Source organism: Choristoneura fumiferana, chromosome 7 (assembly GCF_025370935.1).
Source record: "Choristoneura fumiferana chromosome 7, NRCan_CFum_1, whole genome shotgun sequence".
In the NCBI taxonomy this organism is placed as follows: domain Eukaryota; kingdom Metazoa; phylum Arthropoda; class Insecta; order Lepidoptera; family Tortricidae; genus Choristoneura; species Choristoneura fumiferana.
In genome coordinates, this window is record NC_133478.1 from 10266057 (window position 1) to 10285987 (window position 19931).

A 19931-nucleotide genomic window follows, 5' to 3' on the forward strand; every position below is an offset into this window, starting at 1 on the left:
TGTTTACAAATTTGGCACAGAAGCATTGTTAATTGAAAACGATGTAATCTCTGAACGCAACCAATAAAGGAACGAATTGTAATGAACAAACCGTTATTAACAGAAATTAAGCGAATTTGTCGGGTTGTAATTCCTATTCCGCTGTTATTGTTGCACAAATTACCGAACGGGCAAAGATCGGGGCGCATTACTGCTCGTTAGAGCGGAAACAGTTTAATTTTCAATGTTTGGTTTGTGCCAATATCCGTGTGAACGGAGTGATTTCAGGGTTTCATCGAGAACAACAGAAACAGGGACAATAGAACATTGCTCTTACCAGTTAGATTAACTCGTTTGATCCCAAGACTGCTTAAAATGCATGAAAACTACGCGTCGTCCTTTCCAAATGCCCATTTGAGATCTATTGTTCCTCAAACTGTCCTAAGTTAGTATTGTTTTAGTCACCTAATCACACTGTGTCCACAATTTAGGATAATAGTTGAATTCGTCATGCGTACTTTATTAGGCTGCCGTTTGGGAATACTCCGTGTCACGCATTATTGTTTTGTGCGCTGCGAATTAGCCCTCACTCGATTATTAACCAATACGATTAAGGATAATGACGCAGGCATATATAATTTACTTGACCCGCAAAGTTGCTAACCCGCATAAATTCCCATGTGAAAAGTTATTATAATTTTATACAGCTTTTGATTTTGCTTCTTGCGCGTTATTGGAATAGCCCTCAATTGTAGCGTTTAATGCAGCACTTACTGTCAAGCCATTTGGAGTCATATTTCAGGGTCCTCTTGAAGGCGAACTCTTGTCGGCCGGTCGTCAAATTATGCAGATCGGTTCTGAAGATGACCGTGTCGGCCTTCGTGAACTCTGCGTTGGTGCCAGAGTATAGCGCGGGCAGGTCGCCGGGGTTGCCGCGCTCGACCCACAGCGCCGTGGAGTTGTCGGCCGGGTCGTACGGGCACTTAGCGACGCCCATGCCGATGCCCGGCACGTACTCCCGCCGCGGCAGGTGTGTCAGGTTCGACTGCAACAAAAAAACAACTTTATTTTTATTACGCTCACTGTCACGTCCTAATAGACGCTGCCTTTGTTGTCGAGTTTCAGAGCGCCGTTTGATTTTTGTATCGGCAAATAAAACAAGTGATAAAATGGAAGGTCCGAAGTGTTATTATTTAGTAACCCACTTAACTGAAGGGCTCGTGATTGAATAAATTTCTTGGTGTCTGGTATAATGCTCCACTACCTGGCGAACCTCCCCGTCAGGCAAACACATTTCGACGAAGGTAAGTTATTCGACTCCCTAATTTCCCTAAGCGACAGTGAAACAGGAAAAAATATTCGAATTTTTACGCGTGAACACTTCGATTTTATGCGCCATTAATCTAAAACACTTCTAAAAAATATAACGTAACGAGTGGATTTATGCGTTTCAAAGTCAGTAACAGCCAACTGGCCACCCCAGCGCCGCGCGACTCAACAACACATCTGCTATTAATTTTTCCAAAAATTTACGGCCGCTTCACGTTCAACGCGATTTATTAACCGAAACTTATTATTTTGAGGCGCTCGAGTATTTTTCCGGCATCGTTCGGTCGTCCTCCGGAGAATTCCTCTATTAGTATAATGCGATGGGTGGCGGTACGGTTTTCGAAATTATCATAAAATTACTAAATGTAGCATAAACGTGGGGGTGGGCAGGGGCGGCCGTCGTCGTGGATTGAGACTTTATGTAAATTTTAACGACGCTGCGACCATCGGGGCCACCTGTGACCCGCCCGCTCCCCGCGGCACCTGTCGAAAACCTATGTCGTTTTTATTTCAATAAGCCGAGGATTAAATTAGGCATGCGAGGACGTGCCGCCGGCCGCCGCGCGGGAGCAAGGGCCTTTCCTCATTCTTTATTTGCGTCTTGCACTCTAGCCGGAAAATCGGTGCGGCCCTTCAAACTAAGTATATTTATTTACGCACGTAATATACCTTCAGCATAATGTAGCATGCTGATATATTTTATAATAATTAATATATTTTAAATTCAAGCACACACACACACACATATACACAACATGGACATCTCGCATCAGCTTCAAGGCTTCATGAAATGAACCGATGTATACGCTTGGTATATTGTGACCCGAGCGAATATCCACTGTTCACCTATGATATCGCGATCGTTGCTATTATGTTGTCAGAGTTGTTTCAAATGCTTTGACAACACGAAACTAATAAAACTGTGAGAAACCAAAGCATTCGAGCTCAGCACGGATTCACTTTGTTTGGTACATACTTTGTCGGAGCTATTGTGAGATAGTGAGATGTTCGCTTGACAGAGTTAGGTAGCTCAGTTCCGTGCGTTCTAAACAGTCTAAACTCAAGTTGAACTGTAAACCCAACTGTAAAACACAGCGGGCGTTTACTTTCAAACTCACTAGGGCTGTATTATTTTCCCGCTGTGCTTGGGCCCCGTCCTAAGTCCAGGATAAACAAGCAAATGGATCGGTCGGAAGAGCTCCCCTTGTAGAATAAGAAAGTTTGTCGACGGACCCGCGAGCGCCCCTCATTAGGCCTTTTGCTTTTGTTTATTTACGAAATTAGCATCTAGAAAGCTTTTCAGTGACGGAACGAAGCGTCCGTTGACGATGCAATGATGTAGCATTCAATAAAACTTGACGGTTGCGGGATTTGCATCTTTGTTGGGGAGTTCGTATTTTAATAACCTTCTATTACTGGTTTTATTGCGGTTCCATCAATGAATATATTTATATAGAATAAACATTTATTTACGGTATTACTTGGTACACTGTGAAGTGGAAATGGAAAGAAAAAACCAAGCAAGCTAATAAATTATACGATTCCCTTCTTTGTCTGTCTGGTTTCCGTTAGTTTAATTTTAAGTTGAAACTTCAAAGAATAGGAATGTTCTTTTACTTTTACGAAGTAGTTGCTTAAACATCATTTCGAGATAAGTTAAAAAAACGTTACACTTATTATCTAAGTAGTACAATAAAATCAATTCACATTAAAAAAACCGGTACAAACTATATTTAAAACTTGTAGTTTTACAATGTAAAACAGCGGATATGAGACGCTCGTAGTTGGCACCTGCAGATACGTCCATGAAATACGACAATGGCTTCCCGATACAATGTGAACACGTATATCAGGCGAAAGAAACTTTGGAGACAGCCACTGCAATATGCAAGCCCGAGCAACGGAAATTTTATTCAGTTTTAGTGCGAGAATAGCGCGGGTAATGGGAAGTTACCGCGGCCGTGAATTGTTAATGGTAAATGTTTGTGTAAAGTTTAGGAAGGAAGTTCTTTTGTATATATTGTTTGAATTTTTTAAATCCTAATTACGTCCTGATTAAGGGATAACCGGTATCATTCTCAATTAAAGAGGCGCTTTAGAAGTTAAATTAGATGTGCAAGTGGTAGTGGTGGACCTTGTGCAAGGTCCGCCCGGATTGCTACCACCATCTCGCTCGCTAATCCTGCCGTGAAGCAGCAGTGCTTGCACTGTTGTGTTTCGGCGTGGAGAGTAAGACAGCCGGTGAAATTACTGGCACTTGAGGTATCCCATCTTAGGCCTCTAGGTTGGCAACGCATCTGCAATACCCCTGGTGTTGCAGATGTTTATGGGCGGTGGTGATCTCTTACCATTAGGAGACACACTTGCTCGTTTTCCATCCAGTCGAATAAAAAAAAAAGTGTCTGGCCCATAAACTATCTCTATGCCAAAAATCACGTCGATCCGTAGCTCCGTTTCGACATTAAAGACGGACAAACATACAAACACACGCACACACACTTTCACATTAGTATGGATTTACTCACAGGTTTTCATAAGCAACGGTTGCTTAGCAACCTAATCATACCCAACGTAAACTAGAAGTCAAATATTCTTTAATTGGAATAAGCTGCTGAAATTAACGACTACTCGCAACCCTGACGCGCTAAAACTCGTACCTTTATCACATGTTAAATCTCCCTTATTTTCATTCAATTTTTCAAAACACTATTTGCAAGAGGAAAAAAACAAAATAGCACCGTGCTTCCTGCAAAGTTTATCTGGCGGTTTACAAACGTCAAGTCATTTCTACTAAAATAAACTCTACTGGGAAATTTATCTCAAAGTGGTCTTGATACACTGCTATCATTATAAATTCAAATGTAGCAATTTTCTTCATTAATTATTTGATGATTAAGGACGGTGGAAGGGTTGCTATGTTTAAGTGAAATTACGAGACTGATGATTAATTTTGCGAAGCCTATCGCGTTCCTATTGCAAATAGTCGGCGTCGTATTGAACTTTGATAATTGTTACAATGTATTAAGGGAGTTGTCTGTCACTGCGTGTACAGAATGGGAACTTTCAAACACAGAAGGGACCTCAAATTGTATATAGCTAGGAGCGACAAAGTTTTGACAACTATGTCACTATCAGCTAATAAGTAATAACGGGGGAGCGATCTGAATTCATAATGACGCCGCTTGCCTTAGATACTGAGCAGATATTGCGTTATGATATGTATACATTTAACGAAATTTATATACTTAGTTTTGATGCAATTATTGTTGTTGCTTTATTTTGATGACATTGGAGAAATAATGTGTGCATAATCTTTATATTATCAATAATTTCGTCGAATTACCTTAACTTAAATGAGAGATAATATGCTGGAAAATTGTATAAAACTAAAGGTCATGGTGTTCTAAATTTTTTTTGTTAAAAGAATCATCGGATCTTGTTTCTGCATTCAAGATTAAAAATCTAAAATTTTTGGTGACATTACGAAATTATAAAGTTTGAATTTTTCTGTACCTAACTTTTATCTAGATTACATTTTTAGATTCTACCGTTTTTGACTTAGAACCTGCTAACCTGCTAGACCCTTTGAAGTCTCTAATAATTAATAATTATTAACATGGAAGAGAGCCCCCTCAAAACTAAAATGTAACTAATTCTCTTCCTTAGTGCACCTCTAGGCCCTCAAGAAATAGGTCTTCTTAATTTCAAGCCTCTAGCCTTTTTGACACAAAGCAAGTGGAGTGTGCATTGCCATATTTTCCAAACATCTCAATCATACGGCAAGTTTAACTGTAAATTCTAGTAAAACACAACGCACAACCTAAATCACTAGAGTAAGAGGCTTGACATTGTGCAGATTTTTTAAATATTGCAAAAAAGAGATACATTTAGATATGTCGCCGTAAATCTCGTTTTAGGTAGGTAGTAGTTTAAAGTCTACTTACAAACCTAAGCATCAACTCAAATGTACCGAGTTCCCAAGAGGCGCAAGTCTGCATAATCAGAATTCCCACAAAGTTGGGGTACACCAAGTTTTGACAGCCCGTATCACTTGCACACACTGAACTCATTCTGCATTTCTAAAATAGAAATAAGCAGAGTTTTGTTAGTTGGCAGATACGAGTATGACGCGGACAAAGTTTCGTGCAGGCCGGGTTTACCTGAGGCTGCCTTCCGTCCGACATACATATTTAAACGACTTCCAGAAGTATTACGCAGGGTTTTTGTTTTATTGAGGCTTTTTAGTGATCTGAAAAAGTAGACGAGTTACTTATATAGGCAAAGCTTTACGAAAGCGAAAGAAGTATACAACTTTTGTCCCTTTACTCACAAGAGAAAGGAAACTTTTTACGTGATACGTAACGTTACAACATTGTTGTTTTTAGTACGTACTATCTGGTAGAACATTTTCCCGGCGTTAAGGATTAACGAAGTCACCAATTGTCATTAAAACTGTGGCTTATAAAACTATAATGGAACAAACAAAGCAACAATCGTAAACCGTACACGATATTGGCTCCTAATTCCGAATGGGATAGGTATCGCACCTGTGACTCTGACTAGCAGTATTGCCCGTGAAATACGACTGTGGATTTTAGATAACCGTACAATGTTAGGATGCATGAGTGTACTTTTGAAATATATCGGTGATTAAAATTTATAGTTTGAAAATATTGCTGGACCAAAACAAATAAATAGTTACGGCCTGAACCTAACTTATTGATTAAAACTGAAAGTATTGGTTTCTGTCTTAAAAAAACTTAAACTTAATTTAAGTACCTACAAGTGTGTATCATACCATAATAAATGATTAAACTAAGGCTTACAAACACCTCATTTGAACTGCGCAAAATTTCAATATCTTGTACCTTGTTAGCATATTTATACCTACACACAAACAAACCATTTAACCTAATATGAAGAAGATTATAAAGTTAATGATTATATCATGGACAGGGATATTTGGAAATAATTCCGATCCGCATTAGCGATCACTTCAAATAGCGAACCTACTGTGTTAAAAATAAAGTTGTGTTAAATACTTGTGATGTATACATAGTATAATTTAGTAATATTGTAAATCTGTTTAAAAAAATATACCTCGTTGAGTTTCTTGCCGGATTCTTCTCAACAGAGGTTTATCCGAACCAGTGGTAGATTTTTTTTAAACATTCATAAGTGCTTGTTATTGCCTAAATTGAATAAAGATATTTTGACTTTGACTTTGATTAAAAATGTCTAAGTTATTGAGGTACGTTTTATACATATTTTAAAAATGTCTGAAGGATTCGAAGTATTTACTTCGTGCTTAGTTCTTCTTAGTTCATTTGAACTAAGAGTTTATTGATCATTTGGTAGCTAAAAACCAAATGAAGCATTAATACACAGCAGCGAATAGGTTCCATTTCCATTATTTTTAACTCCAAACTGCTGCCCACAAAATAAAATGGTTATGCGGCTATGCAGACCGAATACAATTTTTATGAAGATGAATTGATAAATGTTTTATAAAATAGTGAGGATAACAAAAAGTTTTATTTCTAGCAGACTTTTTCGCCACTGTATTGTTTCTCTCAAACTTTTGTTTTGCCTGTAATAGTTTTACTTTACAAATACGAGTAAAATTATGAGAACAAATATGAATACATTTTATATACATACAATTTCAAATATTAAATTTAAAAAAAATCAAAAAACCCGACTGCCTTAAAAACTAAAAGGAAAAAAATAAGTCTAGTGGTCTAGAACTCTGTTAAGTAGTTAATTTAAAGTTCAACAGTCGGGACCCATTACTAAGAATTTTTGAGTTGGTCTTGTATTAAATGGATCCCGGCTTTTGAACTTTAAATTAGCTACTTAACAGAGTTCTAGACCACTAGACTTATTTTTTCCTGTTATTTTTTAAGGCAGCCGGGTTTATTTGATTGTTTAAATTTAATGTTTTATTTTATATTTTTTGATATTTTTGTGAAAATGGAGCATTAAAAGTATTATAGCCCATATATATTTAGAATTGGCTTTTCATTAGCTTTCATTTGATACCCTGCTACCATACATTTTTTTTATTCCTCCGCCATGTTTTTTTTCGCAGATGCCATATTGAAATATTATATTGCCTATGTCACTCCGACAGTTATGACGAATCCAACGCAACCTCATATATTAAAATCCGTCCAGACGATTAGGCTGCAGCGAGGACCAAAGAAATTGACACATACATGCGTACGCTCGAAAAACATAACCCTCCTACGGGCAGTCGGGTAATAATCTTGAACAGATTTGATATCATTTAGCTAAACGTCAAACACAATATTTTTCTTAAAAAATGTTGATCAGATAACGAGCGATGGAGAAACGGTAGCTATCAGTCATTACTTCCTTTCCCCCTTTACCAGCAACACAGCGATTTGTACAACAGGATTTAAACTCGCGCATTTATCTTATTGGAAAAAATGCGATAAGCCCCGCTTATTGATTGTTTCCATTTAAATTGAAAGCCTCCAACTGGTTCGCTCTCAAGAAATCAATGAACTGGAAAAATAATAAAACACTGCCTGATGAAGTGTAAGATCTTTAGCGTTACAGCCGCAGCCCGGTTTAGTTGAGGCATTTGGAAATTGGAATCAAAGCGTTGAATTAACCTTTCATGACCGACACTTTTAAGTATAGGGTTCAGAATAACATAAGTTTTATCGCTTACTTATAGGCATATCAAGTTCGTTGGGTGATCAATAAATCGTGCACATATGTATGATAACTAATGATAACTGTATATTTCTTTCTTAATTTCATAATAATGTAGCATCAGTTGAAAGTTGAGTTAGCTAAATAAGCATAATATTGTTATTATTGGTCAACATTTGTTGATATTTAAGTGGAAAGTCGAGGGGAGAGCTTCTACCAAGCAATGACACATTATTACATACATGCTAATAGTAGAAACAATACCTCTCCTTGCAGTCGGGTAAAAATATATTTTATACTGGTATTTTGTGCACCTTCTGATTCTACCCATGGGCTTTATAAATGGTTAACAATAAATATATTACATCGAGGAATAAAAAACAAATAGGTAATATCAGGAACGGCAGAGCACTGTCATTTGTTTCCAATAACCGTCCAATCGCAAACAGCCATTTGTAACAGATATATTGGTGGTTGCAGCAAATATGAGTCGCTCGGGCGGTTTTGCAGCGGTTTCGCCGCGTTTACGCCACTGGTCGGGCTTGTACCGATTGCGTACATGTAATTTCACTCAATTTTTGAAACTGACGCGCCCTTACCCTCGTGAGGGAGTGTACACATAACTCAAAGCACAGATTAGGGCGTCGTGTTTAGTTGATGCCGTCCAATTGGTGGCTGAGAAGTAGTTCTGGAGATGATTTAAAGTTAAGGAACATTTCGAACCAATAGACAGAGGTAAAAGGATTTTACAACTTAATTTAATTTCAAACAGTTCAAGCTACGTTTTATTACAAAGCTTAGACAGACATTTGGCCAGCAAAAAGGTTTGTCTAGGAGGGGTTTAGGGCTGTTAAAACTTTACTGAAATAAATGAAAAGGAGCAACAGAGACAGACCGTAAATTTAACGTATAAAATCCGAAAGTTATATTACTACAGTAGGTTTAGTATAGACAGTAAACATGGAAGTTGATTTAATTATTACATGGTAGGAATTACTTAAACGGCTCCGTCGTCGCGTCTAAATCGGCAGCTATCTCTGTTTTGACAGCGTGCTCTATACAAGGGCCAGACCCCGCAAGTATCGAAATGAACACATTCAGCGCTCCCCTGTACTGAGTAATATATTTTCAATTTTTGACTTATAATAGGATTTATCTCTATCGCTGAAATGTGGCTCGGTATATATCATTGTGGCCGCCGAGAAAATTGTGTTGAATCTTTTCGAAATGCAATAATAGCCACAAATAGGCGTTCGAGTGAAACATGGATTCACACTTTTATTGGCGTTAATTTTATTGTGTTGGGGATGCTCGTGTGGAAAAGGCTCCTTTACAATGTGTCTGGCGTGTCGTCAATTTAGTTTTAACATAATTTATAAATCTTTTACTGTGAATAAGCTAGGTACAAGAGGGGTGGATTCTCAAATAGTGCGAGGACACGTTGCAGCTATTTGAATATACAGTTCTTATCACTCGGAGAATAGCCGCCAACAGGAAGCCAGTCAAACAGGATGCGCTAACCCTGTTTATGGACACATTTTATGTCCTATAAACTCACCCTATGGATATAAGGTTCTTTAAATCGAAAATTTGCAATGAGATAAAAACTGTTGTAGGTCTAAAAGCGATAAAATGTGTGAAGGGTCAAAACGGCCGCCGATACATCATAAAATTATATGAAAGTCAAGTGCAGGGAAAGTGCGAGGTGAACAGGGCATGCGGAAATTTATTGCGGTCTGCTTTCGATACCTATTGTAAAAAGCTCGTTTTATGACTTTTAAAAATAATTTTATGGAAATAAGTCGACTTATCGCAGCATCAAGGGATGATATAAAGTGGTCACGTAGTCCGAAAGTAATATCTATTCATCAGATGCAGGTACATGCTTTGGAAGGCAGTTCCATTTTTAAAATGTTTTTGATGGGGAAAATACTTTTGCACGTAGAGTCATTGGAGACGTGGTTTAACGGAGTCGTTCGGTTAGAAATTTCATTTCTGACGTGAAGGAAAAATCTGCGCGCGTCTTATTGCATCGTTTGGAATCACTATCCGTGAAATTTGTCGCGGTTCCTCGTTTGAAGCACAGCGAGTGAGTGCCGACTCAGGTGCATCTAGCTGCATTTAGGTATTTATATAAAGCGGGTACTAAGAAGGCGTGGGACTTAAAGTTGAACCTTATATTTACGGACAAATGTGTTTAAAGGACCTGTTGGAGATCTGTTGCGTTCCTGGCGGATGTCCAACGCTCATGTTGGGATCTGTTCAAGGGGCGGCCGCATCTTAGATAATGGCTAGTATTGCAACAGTATTGCTGAGCAGCAGCTATTACACTTATTAAATTAAAACTGGAAAATATTTATTTTCTATCCAATAGAAGCCTTCTCTATACCGTTTTTTTTCTGGTTTAACAACGACAAACAAATCAAATGGAGACGATTAGGTACATTTTAGAAGAACACGTAAATCATAGCTATTTAAAAGTTGTTACTTATATACAAGACTAGCCTTTGCCTGCGGCTTCGCTCGCGCAGAATTGATATGTAGCTTAAACTTTTTTTGATCCCACAGGAACCATACATTCTTTTGGGGATAAAAGCAGCTTATGTGTTAATCCAGGGTATGTATTACCTGTATGCCAAATTTTATGCAAATCTGTTCAGTAGTTTTTGCGTGAAAGAGTACAAACAAACTTTCGCGTTTATTATAGAGTAAGATAATATAATTACTACACCTTAGTCTGCTTGGTCATATTTCAAAGCCATGAAGCGTATATTTTTAGTATTCCACTGTTGTATTTAAAATAAAATTTTTGTTAATTGCTGACAAAAACACTCAACGTCAAAGAGGCTAGTTTCCGATGTCGTGCAGGTTTTTTGTTCAGTACTTATAATTTTACATAAAGGCAACTTACATATAGGACCCAGTCCTTGGGGCTGTGTGCGTTTGTGCCACAAACGTATAGCCGCGAACCGTCTCCCATTGGTTGAATCACACGCACGTGGTTGCGGCAATCGAAGTGCTGTTGACAAATAAAGTATTAATAGTCTTCTTTATATGTACTTCGTAAGTAGAAAACTGCAGGAGAACGGTGGATTCTAAGAACTTGACGTGTAATTATTGCTACATAAAATTGCCGATACATCACACACATGGCTGTTCTTTACTAAGAGTAACCGCGACACAAATGTAGAAATTTTCGTAGAAACAGTAGGGGCAGATACGTTTGTATGATTATTCTGAACGTTTATACCTGAGATATATAAATATGTTTTTTAAATATTAAGTACGTAGGTATACAAATATTCGTTGTCTAATGTTCATAAAATTTCAAGTTTTTAAAGCTTTATAAGCTTAAATCGATTGGCATTATTTATGCTATTATAAAAAATAAAAATAGTTAACAATTGAATTCAGTCACTCATCGCGCATCTCAAATCAGTTTTGTTGCAAAAAAAAATACCGTTCATTTTTTGATACCGAATGTGAAAACAACCGCACGTGAACACAAATTAAGTTTGATTCAATATTGAAAAATGCACACTACAAAAAGTCATCAGAATATGTTTACCTATGTACGTTGCAATATTTGGTACCTCGGGCAAAATTCATTGGAATAATAGTTTATTGGCGAAAGTGCGTGGGCATGAGTGTTCGCAGCCCGTGATTATGCAAATTCACGACCAACATAAATATTAAACGGGACATTAATATTCCGAACGACAGAAATATGTATTGCTCGCGAGCTACAGTGAATAAACACTGCACCACTGAACTATTTTCCAACATAATGTGTCATGCAAAAACGATGATGCGGGCATCGGTGCTGATTAGTTGGAACATTTATGGTCTTTCCATCGAATCTGTAGCTGATTTTTCAATTTGGTGAAAGTAATGTATACAGACAATATACAGATCAAAACAATAACTCTCCTTTTGTGCTGGCCCGCAGTCCAGTATAAAAGACTTTTTCTTTTATTCGACTGGATGGCAAACGAGAAAGTGGGTCTCCTGATGGTAAGAGATCAATACCGCCCATAAACATCTGCAACACCAGGGGTATTGCAGATGCGTTGCCAACCTAGAGGCCTAAGATGGGATACCTCAAGTGCCAGTAATTTCACCGGCTGTCTTACTCTCCACGCCGAAACACAACAGTTACAAGCACTGCTGCTTCACGGCAGGATTAGCGAGCAAGATGGTGGTAGCAATCCGGGTACAAGGTCCTACCACCTGCAACTGCATGTTTTGAACGCGTCTACTTAGAAACTTATTTTTTACGGATATTAATTTCAACCTTATATCTCTATATCTTCCTGATAAAACACTCTTGATGGATAACGAAGTGATCCTCGAATCTTAAAAATGAAAATAATATTATAAATCCCTGGACGTGAAAATACTGTCACCGCTTAGCACACGTAGCGAGTTCTATATCCACATTTCATTTTTAGGGTTCCGTACCTCGAAAGGAAAAAACGGAACCCTTATAGGATCACTTTGTTGTCCGTCCGTCCGTCTGTCCAAACCCTTTTTCTCAGGAATGCGTAGAGGTATCAAGCTGAAATTTATATCAAATACTCTCAGGTCTACTGTCCCTTGGAGCTGTGAAAAAATCAAACTTTTAAGGCAACGCAATCAAAAGATACAGCCGTTTATGCCGCAAATTTTCAAAACTTGCAAGGGAATCAAAACCTACAGGGTACTAAGATAAAGGAAAAATTGCGAAAACCGTAAATTTTCAGTTACATCATATAATAAAAATATTTATACGGAACTATCGGTGCGCGAGTCCGACTCGCACTTGGCCGGTTTTTTGAAGTTCCAAGTGAAACGCAGCGTGTTTATTAAAGGCTAGATTGGTGCGGTCGGCGGTCGGTCCTCGGATTGAAACTAATTTTCCTCACGTCACGACGCGAGCATAGCGCTCTCTGATATTCTGACAAGAACTATGTGGATACAAACAGCTATAAAACCCATTTTAACTCCTTTTGAAGTCCGTTTATTGATGAAATATTGGATTTTTGTGTCGCATCGTGTGCTGTTGATAAATTTGATCCTTTGTGGAAATATCCTTTAGCCAATTTGATCTTCTATTATAGCCTCAAACATAATTGATAATGAATTGAATCTGCGTTATTTTAATCCTCTATTTATTTATTATGTCGTATATAAATCAATTAATATTTCAAAACACTTTCATTCGTATAAGTGGATTCATTTCTAAACTAGTTAATGGATATTTAATTTCTTCAACAGCTGAGAAAATACGTTTCGTTGACAAAACTTACGGATTAACCAACATTCGTAATAGAGCTTCGTTTCCACGTAAAAAGTTTGCGCCACACTTTCCTTTGTACGGTACAGTTGGTGGAGCAAGTTCAGAAAGATTGTTCTCAAGTAATTATCGGATTAATATACTTGGAACGTCGAGTCGTTGTACTGACGTGAACAGAACTGTTTTGCGCTCGGAAACAATCAGAATTAAGCAGGAGAACAATTAGGCCCACGTCTAAGTTTCTTTTAACGGCACTTAGCCGGGAGCGCTCGCATAACTTCACTCCGAACTAATGCCTTCGATTGGTCCATTTCGTTAATTATTCGCCACTTCGTACGTAAGTAGATTTACGGCCTGCTTTTCTCGCCTTTTTTCCGCCATAAGATTTTTACTTAGGAAAAATCGAGTGGCGCAATCCGAAAAGGAATTATTTCTCCATAATGGCTTTTGTTGGGATTTTACCAAACGTTGATTTGCATTTCCAATATATGGTTGTGTCGATAATAACTTCAATGTACTGCAGTTTTTTAGTTACAATCACTAAGTGTTTCGAGCTATTGCCATTTAGATTGTGTTTCAGTTAAGTCAAGTGCACGTAAATAAATATAATAACTTGCCTTTGTTTCTGAACTGTAACGAGAACTAATTAGTAAAATTAATTGAATCCTTTATTCAGGATCAAGAACCGCTTGTTATGACACGTAGTGAGTGTAACTGACAAAGACAAGCGAATACATTTGCATATAACGGCGGCGGGACGGCGTCAATGGCGGGAATGTGCGTAACATAAAAGAATTGCGGCTGTTTGCGTCGTAAAAAACGTAGTGTGCCGAGATTCCGCGGCATGAATACTTTATACCAAAATCACAAAGTTCTCTGATTTACCTAGCTAGTGAATTTTCCTTAAAAGCGTCACAAAGAAGAGTGAAGTTAAAACAACAAGGCGAGCGGCGACCGGCAGCCTCACGGAATTTCGCCGACGGCATTTTTCCAGCCTTTTCCGTGTTACAACATCGTGTTTAGAGAAAGGAAAACTCGCCGACACCGAGAAACTTTGATTATAGCCTTCACGAGTGGCCGTTCGTTCCACGATCGAGGTGATAGACTCGGGGATATTTCTTTTTTATGGCCCTTTTTGATACTAATAAAACAAATTTACTTTTTTTGCCATAAGAAGAGTTGGAATGGGTAGCATGTGGTCTATAGCTTTTCTTCCCGGCCTATTGTAAAAGTTTGACCTTTTATTTGGGCGGGTGTATGTTTCTATAACACAGGCATTCAGTTGTCGCAGAAAACTTGTGAATTTGCTTGTGGCACTTTTTGCTTTCTGCGAGGGCATCATTTAGAGCCGTACAGGGGTTTTACTGCTTACTTTGAGACTTTATGTACATTTCGCATGAGACATTCCATTTCTGGTTGCGAGCTTTATGACTTTCTTATTAGATATAACTGCGAGGAGGGAGGTAACCAGGGCAAACAAATGTACAACTCCATACCTCTATCTTCGTATCGTGTTATAGAGTACCGCGGTGTTTAAATAGTCATGTCGCTTGACAGGGCGAGCCCTCTGTTATTTAATGTGGGAAAGGTGTGTATTGAACGCATTAAATATATAACTAGCAACGAGAATATCGTTCTTAGACGTCTCCTATCGTATAAAAGCTTTGTAACTCGAAACAAAAATGTCACAAACAATCGAATACCTAACGCGATTATCCGAAAAAACGCGGGAAAAAAATAGAACGAGCTCACGAAAATACAGCTGCGCACTCAACCATTGGAATCGCTCGCACAGTGGGCATTATCGAATTAGTCGATCGTGTAGCGAAGCAACTCGCAATAATCGCCCGATCCTCCAGTTCCAGACGCGGTTTAACCGCCGGGAAATAAAACAAATATTGCTTTTACGCCACGATTGTAAATCAAAATTAACGGCCTTAATATAGCAGGGCAGCGCGCCTCTAAGCTTCCCGCCGTGAAATATGCTCGCGCCGCTCACTGTTAAAAACGGGATTAACCCCTGATGGAAATAGTGCTCGCCGCCGCACCCGACTTATGATTACATTGTAATATGTATGCTAGTTAGTTTTAGTATAACTAAATAGTGATATATTTACCTCTGACTTCCCTTTAGAGACGCATTGGGCCACGTTGCTAGGTTCCAGGTTTATTGAATCTCTCTGTGAACAAAATACATCCATTTATCAAATTAATAACTTAAAAGTGTTTTATAATATTCTTAATCATATTGACCACTTCGGTAAAAGAACATTAAGGGGCTCAAAAAGTTAAATCTGACAAGTAATTAATCAAAGTTATGAAAATAAGTAATTTTATCAAGCACACATTTTTTGAAAAATATCGTTTCAAAAATAAACTTTTGACAAGTCTATTAGGTGTTCAGGCTAAGTTAATTCAGACCTATTTTTTACCAAATATTCTGAAAGTTAGACTTCTCATCGGCGTACCTACCTAATAGTTTAGTAATAGTGAAGTTAGAGCTATTTCCATTTGCATTTCCATAGCGATGGTTTAATATTATGTAATCTTACTGACATAACAGTTTGACTTTTAAGTGTTGTTATTATTTGTTCGTAGTCAGCGGTTACTTAATTTAAATAAATGTAATATTTTTGATTTACGTTAACTTTAAGGGAATATTAAACACGTCAAATGAAGTTAATTTCTCTAAGAAACTAGTGGTATCTCTTATTCTTTATGATATAATCGGGTTATCTATTTCAATTTGATAATTTTCTTTTGCAATAAAAAAGTATGATTATGTATCAAAATAGTCCACATTTATTGTGTTTTGAAATGGTACCTTAAACTTTTACTGTAAAAAAACTGGTAATCAAATGGTGAATACTTACTATTTTTTCAAATAAAAACTGAGGACATCAATGGCCTCTGTGTTACTTGATCTATGGACTCTTACCGCAGTTAGATATTTACCAAAACTATCGTAAAGTTATAGCCTGATTACTTATTTACATTTTCCAATCACAATCCCGCAATGATTTTAAATTATCTATTCAACGATACCCCAAAAATAAGGTTAGATGAAAAAAAAAACACCCACAATTTACGTCTATGAGAGGTACTAAAATAATTGTTTTTAAATAAATGTTTTTTTTTTTTAATTTTATTTTACCACACTGTCGGCATAATTGGTATTGCAAAATTACTGCTTTGTAATAGTAGTAATAGTCTCTAATTTACGCCGCCGACGAACGAACAGACAGACAGACATGGCCATACTACAAAGGTTCCATTTTTGCCATTTTGGCTACGGAACCCTAAAAAAGACGGTGTATATGAAACTATAAAATACAAACGATACTTACTTCGCAATGGGTCGCACTGATGTTGTTCATGTTGAGCCGGTATAAGCGGTCCCTGGAAGAACACACAATTATTAATAGTGGCAATTATTAAACCTTATTAAAAGCAATTGTAGTAATAAAACAATTAGTTAGGACTATTACGTTTCCAAATAATCAAAGCATTATTGTTAATTGCCTACGAACCGCTACGGCGTAGGCGGCGTAGCTAGTCGCTACGATCCCGAGCATTTCGTTAAAATTGGTACACACACACACACAAACATCACGCGTGTAAAAACCTGTTTAGGTTTTAAGTTTGACAAAAACGGTACAATAGTGACAGGTTGCTAGCCTGTCGCCTACAGTATACCTTAACCTATATCCTCAGTCGCCTCTTACGACGTCCACGGAAGAAATGGAGAGGTGTAATTCTAACCAGACACCACACGGGTAAAATTGGTATGTTTTATTAAACGCAAACTAGGTATTATCCCCGTTTGCTTCGTACACTGAAATCTACGTTGTATAATTTTATCATCACTATCATTATCTTCGGCCTATATTACGTGCCAGTACTTGGCACAGCACAAGCCTCCACTTACAAAGAAAGGGTTGTAGTTTCCGAGCGGGCCCAGTGCAGGGAACTACATACGCGCCATTGATTGACAGGTTTGCTCACGATGTTATCTATTTCCGAAAAGCTCATGGTTAATTTCAAATGCAATTTTGTATACAGGGTGTCTCTGACGCAAGGGGCTTTAAATTCAAGGTTCGATTCTACTCACGAAACTAAGCTACTTTTGTTTTATACATTTGTAGGTAGGTATAAATGCGCGAAAAAAAGAGGTATAGGAGCCGGATTCCTTAATAATCCTCAGCTTGAGAGTCCATGAGTCAAAGAGGTATAGGCTAATCCTCAGCTTGTGAGTCAAAAGTAGTCGTTGTTTTTTGTTTAGGTCAAATCTTGCAAGTTCATTTTGATTCACTTGTAGTAGTGGTCGGATTGACTTGACATTTCGTAGGTACACATATTTAAGTTTGATGACATTGCAAATACAGTCAGTAAAAAAGTTTGTATTGAAAATATAATTTTAAACAGAAACTAGTTGATTGTGTCTTGCAATTTTTTTTATCTAAAACTTGAAACTAATCATGTTACGATTCGACTAAATTGAATCACTAATTCGTCTCAAAAATACTCTAGTAAATACAACGTTTTAGACTATCGCGCTCATTACTAATTTTACGATTTAAATTCGGGTACTCTAGTAAATAGTTTTTTAAACCACTTCTGAAGGTACTTTTACGAACAGAGTAAGTAAACATAATTAAGAAAGTTAACCCTATGTGTATGAGAAAGCACGGTGAAACTTGAAACTTTAACACGGTAACCTTTTTAAAAATTTAAACGGCAGTTATGACTTAAATTAAGCCGCAAGGGCCCTGCAGGGGTTGTTACAAACTATAATGAAACGTTTAAAGAAGATCGTTTTACAGTAGAAAAGCGGTGCCTTTATTGCCTTCGTGACACACACGATTGACCTACATCAACTGTTGTTATTGAATTACCAATGTAATCAGACCTTCCCAATTTCAGTGCCGCTTGTTTGTAATAGGCAGCTGAATGAGGTATTTATAAATGTCAGAGGTCTCATTAACCTGGACAATCACGTAACAATAGCTAACAAGTTTAAATTTGTTCGTGTAAGAAAAAGTGTTCTGATTTTTATATGATTATTTTTCTTGTAAATGATAAAAGTAATCACTAAAATAATAATACGTTTTTATTTTCTCCGACAGTTCCTACAAATCTAATCATTCTTCATACGGTAAATTTCGGCCAGCCGGTAAAATGTAATCACGCATTGAAGGCAATCATGGTCCACACCCTGTAGAAAATATGTTTAATGTAATTAACAGCGAATCGTTAAAAACTGGTATTGTTAAATAAATATTAATATCTCAGTTCGAAAACATAACAATCAAATTAACCATGATTAACTGAAGAAACGTTGAAAATCAGCGTACAAATAATCATGTATTAAATTGATTTTTATTCGGATTGTGTATGTTCTCAGATGGCTATCCCATCCCATCATAGTTCGCTTTAACGAACTGTTTAAGTTTTTTTATTTGTAAGTATATTCCCGTTAGCACCAAATAAAGATCTGATGATTGGATCCGAAGGAAATCGAGGGAACTCTTCAAATATTGTATAAACACTTATGGTAATTTGGATGTATTAAGTAGGAACCCGTGCATTTGCTCTTGAAAATGATCATTTGGTGACGTGGAACTGATGATGAAGACCACATTTGACCAACGGAGCTAATATTCAATAAATAACAAGTACTTCAAGGGTTGAATTTCAGTGCAATTTATGCTCGTCGTAATGCATTATGGTGAAATGGAACGGGTGGTGAAGCACCAGGACTCTTCAATAATGAACGTCTCTGCATCGGAAAAAGCAATCTTTCGTAAAAGGTGACAAACAGTTGAGTGAAATAAAATTTTTGTTATAAAAAATTGAACCGACTACAAACAACGGCACTGACTTCAGACTGGTAGAAAATTATTTTTATGGTTTTTTGTAGTCGGTTCAAATTTTTTTTTATATTTTTTTATCTGAGTTAGTAAATACTTACATAGCGCCAACGTAGAGGGTATCCCTCTTTGAGTCCATGAAGAATGTCCTGTAGTAGAGAGTACCGCACGTAAATTCTCGGACATGGTCTGTGGACAAACAGAAATGCACATTTAATAAATTTGTAGGTACTCGTATAGTGAATAACTTCTCATATATGTATGCGAAACTTTTACAACACGAACTAAATTTAATTTAAGTTTAATATGCCTTTGTTAATTATACCTTTAATTGAAATAAGAAATTAGCCATTAATAAATAAAGAATTTTGTTTGTTTCATTAAAAAAAATACTTTCATTGAAATAAAATTTAGCACATTTAATAATTTGTAGGTACGTATAGAAAAACTTGATCGATATGTATGCTGAACTTTAACCAAACGAATTAAATTTAAATTAAGTTTAATATGCCTTTGTTTTCATATAAAAACTTTTATTGAGAAAAGTGGATTGAAAAGTAACAATTGACAGTCAAGTGTCATTAGTAAAAATTTGCTATTAAAACTTAATCAGCAAGGAGGTTTTTGAGAGAAAAATAAACAGACCTGGCCAAAATAGTTGAAAAAAGTCTTTACCTATACGAGTACATATAGTGTGTTACTGGCAGTCAGCCTTTTTAGGGTTCCGGAGCCAAAATGGCAAAAAAGAAACCCTTATAGTTTGGCCCATGTCTGTCTGTCTGTCTGTCCGTCCG

At 37.1% G+C, this 19931-nt stretch overlaps 1 protein-coding gene across 3 annotated transcripts in view; it reads right to left on the minus strand.

Annotated features, from left to right (window-relative positions):
• The window catches only part of LOC141429691 (semaphorin-2A-like), a 526100-nt gene that overhangs the window by 27304 nt on the left and 478865 nt on the right, over positions 1-19931 (minus strand). For all 3 annotated transcript variants that reach the window (XM_074090134.1, XM_074090132.1, XM_074090133.1), the window contains 5 exons: positions 19239-19326; positions 16615-16666; positions 15385-15447; positions 10904-11011; positions 754-1024 (listed from right to left, as the gene is read on the minus strand). In XM_074090134.1, coding sequence (XP_073946235.1) covers positions 754-1024; positions 10904-11011; positions 15385-15447; positions 16615-16666; positions 19239-19326 — 582 coding nt within the window. The remainder of the gene's footprint in view (positions 1-753; positions 1025-10903; positions 11012-15384; positions 15448-16614; positions 16667-19238; positions 19327-19931) is intronic.